Source organism: Nycticebus coucang, chromosome 10 (genome assembly GCF_027406575.1).
Source record: "Nycticebus coucang isolate mNycCou1 chromosome 10, mNycCou1.pri, whole genome shotgun sequence".
In the NCBI taxonomy this organism is placed as follows: Eukaryota; Metazoa; Chordata; class Mammalia; order Primates; family Lorisidae; genus Nycticebus; species Nycticebus coucang.
In genome coordinates this window covers 13,056,470-13,068,782 of record NC_069789.1, presented here as the reverse complement: position 1 = coordinate 13,068,782, position 12,313 = coordinate 13,056,470, and the positions used below count along the sequence as shown (strand labels likewise).

At 40.9% G+C, this 12,313-nt stretch overlaps 1 protein-coding gene across 1 annotated transcript in view; it reads left to right on the top strand.

Annotated features, from left to right (window-relative positions):
• The first annotated feature begins 9,331 nt into the window (after positions 1-9,331).
• Positions 9,332-12,313, top strand: part of WDR64 (WD repeat domain 64) — a 140,024-nt gene continuing 137,042 nt past the window's right edge. The window contains exons 1-2 of the mRNA XM_053606402.1: positions 9,332-9,470; positions 11,830-11,960. Of these exons, the coding sequence (XP_053462377.1) occupies positions 9,332-9,470; positions 11,830-11,960 (270 nt within the window). The remainder of the gene's footprint in view (positions 9,471-11,829; positions 11,961-12,313) is intronic.

Below are 12,313 nucleotides of genomic sequence, written 5' to 3'. Positions count from 1 at the left end.
GCCACCCTCAGAGAATGTAGGATAGGAAAGGAAATGAGGTTCTAGAGGGCCTGAGGTTAAGCCCCAGATTGGACCCCAACATCATCCCTCCTGTTCTACTCCGAAGATCTACCCTGTGAACTGGGGCCTGCTGGAGTCCTTCACTGGGAGTGACTGCCTGGGTTGTGCCCGCAAAGCTTCAACCTAAATCTAGCAGGTATAGAAAGGTAAGTGCTATATTTAGAACCGCACACATTTTCCACTGGGCCTTTTCTCCAGTAGTGAAGAAAATATAGTACAAGTCAAATATAGGTTGTGGACGTCATCACGCTCTGCAAGGGCAGCTTCTGCCTCCTCTGTCACTGAAGAGTAACACGCACAGCAGTCCTGAGCCACACCTGCAGGCCGGCCTAGGCACTGCTGACTTCACAGGGTTCTGGGAGACTGAAATAATTGCTCTCCATGAGGGTGTTTGACCCTTCCACCTCTGTTCAAAAGAGCAGCAAGGAATGACTAGCTTCAATCAATCTCCATTCCAAATTCCCTGGAGATAGAAGCTAATCAGCTGGGCCACCCTGGTGCACTGAGTAATAGTTGAGAGGCAGAGTGTTCTGCCAAAGCTTGATTTTTCCTTTAACGCTTCTGATCTGGACTTGCTGCCTATGAGACTACCTAGTCCACCCACCCCTTTTTAAAAATTTTAAATTTTATTTTAGATTTGTACAATTAATTAACAAGTTATATATGTTTAATGCCTACCGTGTTTTCAGCCTAGCGCCTTGTCTACCCTAAGGTCTTAATAAATATTAATTGAATGAATGAATAAAGAAGGACCCACTATATTTTTTTCTGAAGTATTCATTCATTCTTTGGTGCTAAGTCTCTGCCCTCATAAACCTTACCTTCTGATGGTGTTGGGAGATAATATGCAAACCAAACAAGTACATATGTAGTGTGTCAGCAGCTAACAAGTGTTATAAAGAAATACAAGGCAGACAAAGAATAGGGGAAAAGGAGGGAAGGCGTTATTATTTAGACAAGGTGGTTACAGATAGTGGGACTGTGCATGCTGGAGGAAAAACAAGGAAGTGAGAATGAGGATTAGGAAATGGACAGAGAGGTGGGTGAGTGGAGAACAGCCAAATCATACAAGGCCTTGGCCATTTAAATAAAAGGACTTTATTAATCAGAGTCAAATCCAGGGCAATGCCTGTGCAAGACGAATAATAGTGGTGAATGTAAAGAAATAAGAGGCTTTTAACAAATGTTTAAGATCGTTGTTTGTTTGTGTGTTTCTTTCTTTTAGAGAGACAGAGTCTCACTCTGTTGCCTAAGCTGGAATACCATGGTGCCTTCATAGCTCACTACAGCCTTGAGCTCCTGGGCTCAATTGTTTTAAGAATTTTGATACAATTATTTTTACCATACTATGAAATTTATTGAATTTGACAGAATCAAGCAATGATACCATGTATATGATTTCTCACTTTTAGTTCTAAGAATAACTGGTTGTTGAAAAGAGCCTGGCCTCTCCATCTCTCCTAGTGCCTTCCCTCTCACCGTGTGAGCTGGACACTCCTGCTGCCCCTTGCTTTCCACCATGAATGGAGCTTCCTGAGGCTCGCACCAGATTCAGATGCTGACACTGTGCTTCTTGTACAGCCTGCAGAACTGTACTTTAAATAAACCTTGTTTCTTTAAAAATTATCCACCTGGGCCAGGCATGGTGGCTCATGCCTATAGTCCTAGCACTCTGGGAGGCCAAAGCGGATAGATTGCCCTGAGTTCAGAGGTTCCAGACCAGCCTGAGCCAGAGGGAGACCCCTGTCTCTACAAAAATAAAAATAAAAAAATAAAAAAAAAAGCTGGGCATTGTGGCAGGCACCTGTAGTCCCAGCCAGCTACTTGGGAGGCTGAGGCAAGAGAAACTCTAGAGTAGGAGTTTGCTGTGAGCTGCAATGCACAGCACTCTACTGAGGGCCACAAAGTGAGACTCTTTCTCAATAAAAAAATGAATAAATAAATAAATAAAAGGGAAAAAAAGAAAATTTAAAAAGAAACTTCAAACTAAGACAATTGAAAGCAAAATGTAAAAAAAAGTTATTCACACTGAAATACTCCTTTATAGCAACACAAATGAACTACGACAAATGTGGGTATAACGTTTGGAATAACAAAAAAAAATTCTGGAAGTGGATGGTGGTGTTGGTTGTGCAACATTGTAAATGTATTTAATTCTACCAAACTGTACACTTAAAAATGTTTAAAAGGTAAAATTTTGTGTTATGTGTATCTTACCACAATTTTTTTAAAAGGCATATGCAAATTGTGCCTGTGTCTCACTCTCTCAGAATAGGAGAAGTAATCTGATGTAACCAATTTTTGAATGAACTGGTCTCAGAATGAAAAATTAAGCTTACTAGTTCTTCCTACTCATTTAAAATGTATTATTTTAATCTGCTCCTTCCTGCCCTTAGGTGAAATTTTGGTAGGTTCTGACACTTTTCTGATCACTTCAGGTAATACAAGTCCAGAACATTATGATATTATAAAGTTAAAATTCATGTAAAACTTACTTTTCCGCCCTCCAAAATAGAGCCTGCTTCAAGGCCCAGAGAACTTCGGTGACCGCAGGGATGGGGAGGAAGTTTAGCTTCTCCAATTTCTTTGATTCCCTACCTGCAGATGTTCTAGGCCCCTTTGGAATTGCAAGGAAAAGATATTTTGATTGATAAAGTTGTCATCTAATGTTGGTGCCCTCTGATTACAGCAAATTTTAAATGCTGTGTTTTTCAAAGGGGATATGTGGGTTCTCTAGAGAACCTTAGGCCCCTGATGTCTTTCTTGCACAACTCCCTTGATGGGGCAATGCTTTCATCAGGTGACTACTGGGGTCTTCTTCTCTGCCCCTCCTTAAAGTCCCCAACACAATACATACAGTCTTTTCCCATAGGACCCTTCCCAAGATGACTGAGTCTGGCTCCTCTACTCAGAGTCTAGTGTCTGGCCTCTGGAAATATGTATGCATCTTTGCCCCACAAAATTCTGGAAGTGGACTGCTGCGGAGGACTGGACAGCCTCAGTTTCTCTCTATCAGTGCTCCTTAGATGGAAGAAAGTGGGAAAAAAATCATGGCTCCTCGACCACCATGAAAATTCTAAGAAAGTGCTCATGAAGGTTCTCTTCCAGTTCCTAATGAACTTGTTGCCTTCTCTTAGGTAGTTTGAAAATAAGAGTGGGCTAATGCCTGCCTTACTGGTTCCTTGTGCCTACACACATCCTCCTGCATGGGCTGTCCAGCACTGCACTTTTTTGAGCCAGAGTCTCACTCTGTCACCCTGAGTGGAGTGCTATGGCATCATAGCTCACAGCAACCTCAAACTCTTGGGCTTAAGCAATCTTTCTGCCTCTGCTTCGTGAGTAGCTAGGATTATAGGCACATGCTACAATGTCTGGCTAATTTTTTCTATTTTTAGTTGAGACTGGGTCTTGCTCAGGCTGGTCTCAAACTCCTGAACTCAAGCAATCTACCCACCTTGGCCTCCCAAAGTGCCAGTATTACAGGCATGAGCCACCGTGCCCGGCCAGCACTTTAGAATGGGGGAATTCTTCAAGCCTTTTGTGTTGTAGGGCCACTCCAAAGGCAGAAAGGGGTTCATTTTAATAACCTCTTATACTGGAGTACTAAATCATCACAGTAACTGTATTCCAGAAAAGTCCTTTGCAAAGTCTGGGGCGGTGGAATAGAGACAGCTTGGCATTCTTGTTTGGAATAACCGATAACCCCTAACCTTCTGCATCCTAAATGGGTCAGCTGAGAGGGAACTTTAACCCTTAATCAAATAATCTCCTTCCTAGGATTGTGACACATCGTTCCCTGGCCTCTTTAACCTTAGTCCTTGTGGAGAAGCAGAAGAACTCCTACAGAAAATCATGTCAAACATATATGCACTTTTTCCTACCTTAGGAAATACAATTTAGTGAATGTGATTGAATTTTGTTTAAAAGAGAATCTACCATGCCTTTAGATTCTGAATGTCAGTTCTCCTCATGGATACAGTTTTTCAGGTGGGTGAAATATAGGGATCAACTTAACATATAAACTGTGTATCTATCCGTATCTCCCCTCCCCTCTGAATGCACATACAGCAGAACTTCCAGAGTTTACCACCTACCTACACTGACCACCTCCTTAAGTTGAACTAATGTTCATAGACCGACATGCACCACATGTTGGAATCAGTACAGCAGGCGTAGTTCCTTATGTTGACCACCTCCGTATGTTGACCAGCTTGTTAGTCTCTTGGGTGGTCAACTTACAGACATTCCATTGTATTTGTTTAAAAAATGTAATCTCATTTGTAGTCATCTTGCTATTAAAAACAGAGTTTAGATGACAAAGGAGGTAGAGAAAACATTCGATTTCTTGACATGATGACTAATTAAAACATGTTGCCCATGATAATGAAAGTCTAGTACACTGGAACAAAAGGAACATTTATAAGTTTTCCAAGAAGAGGAAATAAAAGCAAGTTATATACAAAAGATCAGGGATCAGGATAGCTTATGATCAGCAAAAGAAGCTGATCAGAACATCCTAAAATAGCCATGCGAGACGCAAGAAGACAATGGAATACTATCTTCAAAATATTGAACGAATGCAATTGTCAACTTAGAATTCTATACCCAACCAAATATGGATAATATGCATGGGAAGGTCAGTATATTTTCAGACACACAACTACCAAAAATTTATTTCTCAGGCACTATTTCTAGATGTGAGGCACCAAAATGAAGGAAGACACCATGGCAAAGAAAGACATAAGTCTTAGGATGGAGGCTTAAGGATAAGGAATTCCCAAAATGAGGGTAAAAGGAGATGTCAGCATCAACAGCTTTGCCCCAATGTATACAAGTGATGTGACTCAAGAGACATATTTGCAAAGGACTGTTGTCACCACAATGGCCCCTGCTCGATCATCATTTTATACTGAAACTTCCAGAGTGAGCCTGACCCAGATTCTTAGTGGTACCTGGTCAGCCAGAGTTGAAGCTTCTTCCATGTCTTTGTGCCCTGCTATATGCATCAGCTGAAAATACCCATTTCCTTCCAGACAAGATTTTCACTCATTTATCCTGAGAACTGGAGTTGGCCATGGAACTCAGAAGCAGAAAGTGGAGAGCAACCTATTGCCCTCAATTTCTACCAGATGGTTGGTAGCTGGCCTACGCGATAGACCCGCTGAACACCCAACCACAGGCCTTGTGTCATGGTAGCACCTGGTGATTCATACATATGGCCTCTTTTAATACTTCTGGGAGTTGAAGCCAAAGTAGCTCAGAGGAACCATCGTTTGTATTAGTTTTTTTCCAAGTCTTTCTCTGACAGTGACAATCTCATTTCTTTCCTTATGTAGGTAGCTGTGTATTGGTTCTCAATTTTTGTATCAATCATCTTTCACAGTCATTTATATACATAAATGAATAAAATAATAAAAATTTTGCCTGAGAAAAATAGATGGAAAAGAAAAAAGTTATGAAGGTTTTAGGAACATGGGGACAGATTTATTAAAATTTAAATAATGTGCATAGTTCGATCGAAACTATAAAATTGTCAAAGTATATAGCCTACGCTTAGGAGTCAATTTTCTAAAATTAATAGTTTTTAAGAGTGGAAGAAACATGAGTGATTTTTTTTAATGTCTCAAGTTTTGGGGTATACTGTTTTTGTAATTGAGAAAATACAAGTACAAATGCAACCTGCAGCTTCATAAATGGCCATAATAGCTGTGAGCTGCTTCAGCTTCTACCCCTAAGATGTTCCCCAAACCCACTGCCATCCATGTTTTTATACCTGCTCTCTCTCCACCCTTTCCTTCTACTCTACCTCTGGCTGCTCTTCTCTACTCTTCTCTCTAGCTCACCAATCCACTGAGACAGCTTTTCTTGAGGTCACTATCATCCATATCCAATAGTTAATTTTCAGACCTCTTCCTATGGAGACTACCAGGAGTATTTGGCAAAGTTGACAGCTCCTTCATCCTTCAATGCTTATCTCTACATATTTCAGTATGTAACTCTATAGCATCACACAATTAACAATGCTATGGTCTGAAACTTTGTGCCCTCCTCCCCAATTCCTATGTTGAAATCTAGCCCCCAAGGTAATGGTGCTGCAAGTGGGCCTTTGGGGAGGTGATTGGGGTCACGCGGCTTCCACCCTCGTGAATGCGATGTGCTCTTGTAAATGGGCGTTTACCCCTTTGGCCATGTGAGGACACTTAGAAGGTCACGTCTGGGAGGAACGGGCCCCCACTGGATACTGAATCTGTCAGAGCTTTGATCTTGTACTTTGCAGCCTCCAGAACTGTGCAAAACAAATTTCTGTTGTTTATAAATTACCCAGTCCAAGGTATTTTGTAATTTTAGCTGCAGGGGTGGACTAAGGCAGACAATGTAACAAAATATAATTATCAAATCTAAAAGAAAAAAATAATTTCTTAATGTCATCAAATATTCAGTGAGCATTCCAATTTGTTCTAATTGTCTAATAAATGTTGTAATTATTTTTCAGTTTGGTTGTTGAGTCAGGATCTAAATACAGTCCACACACTGTGGGTGGATGGTGTTTCTTTAAAGTCCCATTTGATCTAAGGGTCTCCTCCTCCTTCCTTTCTCTTCCATTCAGTCTCTCTATTGGATAACTGGATTGTCTTTTTAGTAGCACTTTTGAGACAACCCCTTAGATCTCCTGCCTCTCAGGCGGCTCCTCCTTCCTCTGTCCCTGGTTCTTCCTGATCACTCCGACCTCTGACCCCTGGCATGCTCCAGGGTCAATTTTCAGCTTGCTTTTTTGGTTGTCCACATTGATCCCCAGATGCTCTCATCCTGTCAAATGGCTTTTAATGCCATCTGCATCCTGTCCACCCCTGAACCCTGGACTCCCACCTCTTATTCAACATCCACAATTGTTTATCTAATAGACACTTCAAACTTAACATATTCCAAACTGAACTCTGATTTTTTTTACCTGAAATCTCCTCTGACCAGCTTTCTGTCAAACAAAGTAAATACTAATGCCATCCTTCCAGTTTCTCAGGCCCAGAACTGGAGTTTTCCTGATTTTTCTCTTGGGCTCACACTCCCATCTAATCCATTAGCAAATCCTGTCACACCCATCTGAGCACTTCACACTACCTTCATCTCCAGCTGCCCCAGCCTGCGGGGAATTCAACGGGGACCTGGGAAACAAAGGGGTCAGTCGAATGAGGGGACAAGAGACACGAAAGAATGAGAGCAAGTCAAGAGTCTGATCAAGCTCCGTCGAGTTTATTTTTCAGCTGGGCTTATAAGCACACAAACGAGGAAGTAACTAAGGGCTATTCCTAACAGGGCGGGGAGGGGGCTAGTTTCTGGAAAATTACTAGGAGAAGGACCCTAAGGCGGGGGGTGCATTTTTGAGGAGATATGCAAGGGGAAAGTACCATTGCTGTTTAGGGTTGAATTCCTGAGAATAGTTTGCTCGTAAAATCAAGATAGCAAGGGGCATTTTTGTGATATGTTTTGGCTCCCGGCATCCAGCACCCTAATCTAAGCCACTGGTCATCTCTTAACCTTCAGTACTTGGGTTACTGAACTTGCCACATCAACTGCCTTTCCTGCTTCTATCCTTTCTTCCTTTAGGTTTATTCTCCATAAAGCAGTTGGAGCAATCCTTTTCAAATGTAATCCAAATCATGTCATTGTTCTACTCAAGTTTTTCATTTCATTCAGGGTAAAAGCCAAAGTCCTTACAATAGCCTTTACGGTCCCGAGCTGTTTGCTCACCCCCCAAACTCTCTGACCCTCTCTCCCTCACTCTCTTTCTTCCCACGTTGCATTAGCCACACTGTCCACTTGGTCTGTTAGATATGTCAAGCACACATTGATCTAGGGATTACAGACCTGCTCTCCCCTAGAATTCCCTCATTTATCCACCTGGCTCGCTACCTCACTAGTTTCTGCACACATGTCTTGCCTTTAATGAGGCCTTTCCTGAACTCCCTACCTATTTTACTTTTACTTACATCCCAACCCCAGAACACACACCTTTATCATCTTTCTTTATAGCCCTTACCATCTTCTGACCTATTATTTGCTTATTTCTTTGTCTTCTCCATTAGACTGTAAGTTCAAGTAGCTATTTTGTTCATTTCTGTGTCCTCAGTGCCTAAAATAGCCCCCTAGCATGAAGCAGGTGTTCAGTAAACATTTGCTCATGGATGGATGGATGGATGGATGGATGGATGTGTACATTAGAATCGTAAACATCATGGTCCTTCGGATGTCATTGCACAGTGCTTTGAAAGCTTTAATGGAAAAATAAGAAAGAAGAAAGGAAGTTGTGAGAGTTTTTTTTTCTACATAAAATCTTATGATGTTCTCTGAATAAATAGTAGTCGGAGGTGAACAGCAAGAACAGAGTTCTGGAATTGGAGGCATCCTTAAATGTCATCTACTTCATGTCTGGATGCAAAGTCTTACAGGATGTTTTAAAGGATGGACTACCAAAGGGTAGGAACTTCAATTAAGTAACCTAAACCATACAAATTTAGTTAATTATTAATAAAACATTAGATCACTACTCCTCATACATAAAAAGTTGAAAACTGGAAAACTTGAGTCAATAGCAGTTGGACTGAATGGGATGAGAGATTGCAATTAGAGAAAAGGAGGTAAGCAGAAAGGTCTCTTCTCATTCAGTGAACACCTTACTTTGAAAAACTTACCTCCCAATCAGGAAATATTCCTTCCTCTGCCTTGGCTCACTTTATTACTGTCATTGAAGGGATAATGCCTAAAAGCAGAGACATTTTTATTCCCTCTGACCTTGAAAAATGTCTTCATTGATGGTAGAAATGGCAGGTGCTCAAATACATTTTCATCATTAGAAGTTCAAGTTTCCATATCCAGTACAGCTGTAGGGATAAGCGCAAACTTTCCGTTCCACAACATTGTGAGGAAGGCAAAAAGTTTAAGATGAGAAGAGATACAGGAGAGAGGGAAAGAGGATGTTACAGAGATATTATGATGCAATGAGGGTCTTATGGAGGATGCTGGAAACATTGTGAGGTCAGGGTTTTTACTGAAATGTTTGTCTACATGAAATGCATCAGACCTAGGTCAGATTTCCTCCTTGCTAATATCTCAGTGGCAACTCTGATACCCACAGTATGGGATTTTAAGATCAAAGGAATGCGACCCAGGACAAAAACTGAGACAGCAGGGAGGCATTGTAACAACAGGAAGACTTTCCAAATTGGCAATTTGCAGTATTGTTTCTGTACAGAACTGAAGGGTTCCCTCTTTCCCTATGAACACCATGGATGAAAAGAATGCTGCACTTCAGGTTATCAATTTCAGAGCATCCTTGAAAGCGTTTGAAAAATTGGTTGAAAAAACAGCAGCCTGCAAAAGAGATGAGAGAGCAGGCATATTTGTCCAAAAAGAAGGTAAGATCAGTGATTTCCAAGCAGTCCAGTTGGGCCTGTTGATTAGCACTGGGAAATGTTTTAAGCCATCAGAGAACTTAGTAGCACAGACTAAATAAGGGGACTAAAGACCTGAATTATTCTTTCCCTGTCTTTAACTAGCAAAGTGGACTTGAGCAAGCTTTTTTCTCACTTTTCTGAACCTAAGTTGTCTCAATTGTTAAATTAGAGGACTGGACTAAATGACATCTCAGAGTTCTCCTGTGGCTTCTGCCATTCCACGGCTCACTGGTTGACCTGGGACGCTCAGTAGTACACAGTGACCATTAGTAAGCCATATGTGACACACTGCTGTCTCTGGACCTGAGGGTATCAGGAGACCCTAAAGACTTTCATCAGCAGTAAAGTTGCTGCCTCACCACGATTCCATTGTCTTGGTCACCCCTGTGTCTCTAGGCAGGAAGGACTTTGAGGATACCAACATAAGGAAAATGTATGGCACAGTGGTCTGCCGGGAATACATGTAGTAGTAGCAGAGACTCCAGAGGAGAACTTAGAGGACAGCACCATGGGCCAAGTCCAAGCGAAGAGGTGAAGGATGCAGCTTTGTCTTTGAGGGCAACAAAGAAGAGTAGGCAAAACAGCAGAGCAGTAGATTACCAGAACAAATCCCATTGTTATAATAACAGGAGCAGGGCCCATATAACTGCTAAAAGGACAGCACAGCCAGGTCTCCGTGGACCAGACTGCATAGTTACATGGAAGGGAAAATCTTGACTTTGGATGTTCAAGCCCAAACAAGTATTATTTGTTAGTATTTAATAATTTATAAATCATTTCAATAAATATAATTATGTTTGTTTTATTTGTGAAAAAAAGAGAAGTCCAGATAAATCATTTACCCAGGTCAACTCAACTTCTAAGTGTTCAAGCCAAGACTTGAATCTTTTAGCTCTTTGAATGACGATAAACTTGGCCAGGCTTTGTAAACTACTACAATTCCAAGATGTCCAGCAGATACCTGAAACCACAGATAGTGCTGAAATCAACTGCTGTCCACTGGAACACGGTTCTGTTCACATCTTCCACACACATATTTAATGCCTTTTCCATCTTCACTAATCTCCTGTGACAGATTATGGCTGTAACTGTTGCAATTTGAGGTATGACGGCAAAACTAGCTTGAATGTCTTTTTCCTTCTTCACTATTTTACAAGTAGATTTGTACCCTAGACCTAAGCAACCTCAGCATTTGCTTTTTTTCCTCCCTTATTAAGTTGAGAACTTTCATCTTTTCACTCAAAGGGAGCACTTCACAGCTACTCTTTGGCATATCTAAATCGCCAACATCACTACTCTTTTATTTGGGGTTCTTTATAAAGTAAAATAAGAGTTACTAGGACATAAGCACTACAATGCTATGACAGTTGGTCTGATAACTGAAATAGCTACTAAGTGATGAATGGGGTCTGCGTGGGTGGGTGTACAGTATGTATGGGCAGGATACAGGGGGATTTACATGCGGTTTCATCCTGCTACTCAGAACAGTGTACAATTTAAAACTTATTTTCAGGCTTCAATTGACCATGGGTAACCAAAACATTGGTAAGCAAAATTGCAGATAACAGCACTACTGTAGTACAGTATTTTCTGTGTTTTAAAACCAGAATTCTAGTATGGAGTTTCTGCCCTTGGCACTACCAACTTTTTGGCTGAATAATTCTTGATTGTGTATATTTGTGTGGGGGGAAGGGTAATAGGGGTTGCCCTGCACATTACAGAATATTTAGCAACATCCCTGGCCTCTACCTGCTGGATGCCAGCAGCACACCCACCCCTAGCTGTAACAATCACAGATGTCTTCTGTCACCAGGCCCAGTGACTCATACTTGTAATCCCAGCAGTTTAGGAGGCCAAGACAGGGGATAGCTTAAGGCTAGGAGTTTGAGACCTGCCTGGGCAACATAGCAAAACCCTGCCTCTTAATAATAATAATAATAATAAAAGAACTGCTCTTTGGACACTTCTACCTTCCACTCAAGATAAAATCTAGCCGGTACTCCAATTGGTGAAAGTTTTTACAATAGGAGAAAAAAAGAAATTCCTTTTCTTATCTTTGTATTTCAGGGGGTAAGGGGGACCTCCCTAAATAGCGTAAAAGCTACGGAGAAGGAACAAAATACCAAAGTAAAATATTTTCTTCTGATTTAAATGATGGCCTGGTTATGTTTCCAAAGACAAGCTTTTTCAAATGCAAATAAATTTGGTTTTCATACGTTGAAATAAGAATATAGAAGGTTAAGAAATAAAAAAGGCAGCTGCAATATAAAGATAGTTCTTGAAATTTGATGAAAATACTGTTTTACTTTTTCCAATGCAGAGGCGATTGATTATGACAAGTTTTATGCAGCGGTACAGGAACTCTTTGGTCCAGAAGTGAAGAATCAAGATGTGAAATGCTTTTACAGGAAACTCTGCAGCAATCCTGATGCTTCCATAGACTGGTGTGAGGTAGTATTTTTAATGATAGTACAAAATCCAGATATCATTTCCTAGTTCAAAATAAATAATTAAAACAAAGTGTCACTCCCACTGGAGTCTAACCACAGTATGTACCTGGCATGTTTCAATGCTTACACTCATTAAGACGTGGCTACTGCCCACAATTGAAAGTGGGTAAATCAGGTAACTGTTTAACTGTATTATTAACATCATTATTTGTATTCTATCAAGAATATCCAAAAGAATCATATGGCAAACTGTTAGAGCAAGGAAGAAAGTTCGAGAGAGTTCAAAGAAGGTAAACATGCCAGAATCAATAACCTCCATAAACATCAATAATAACCACTGCTCCCTCTCACCAA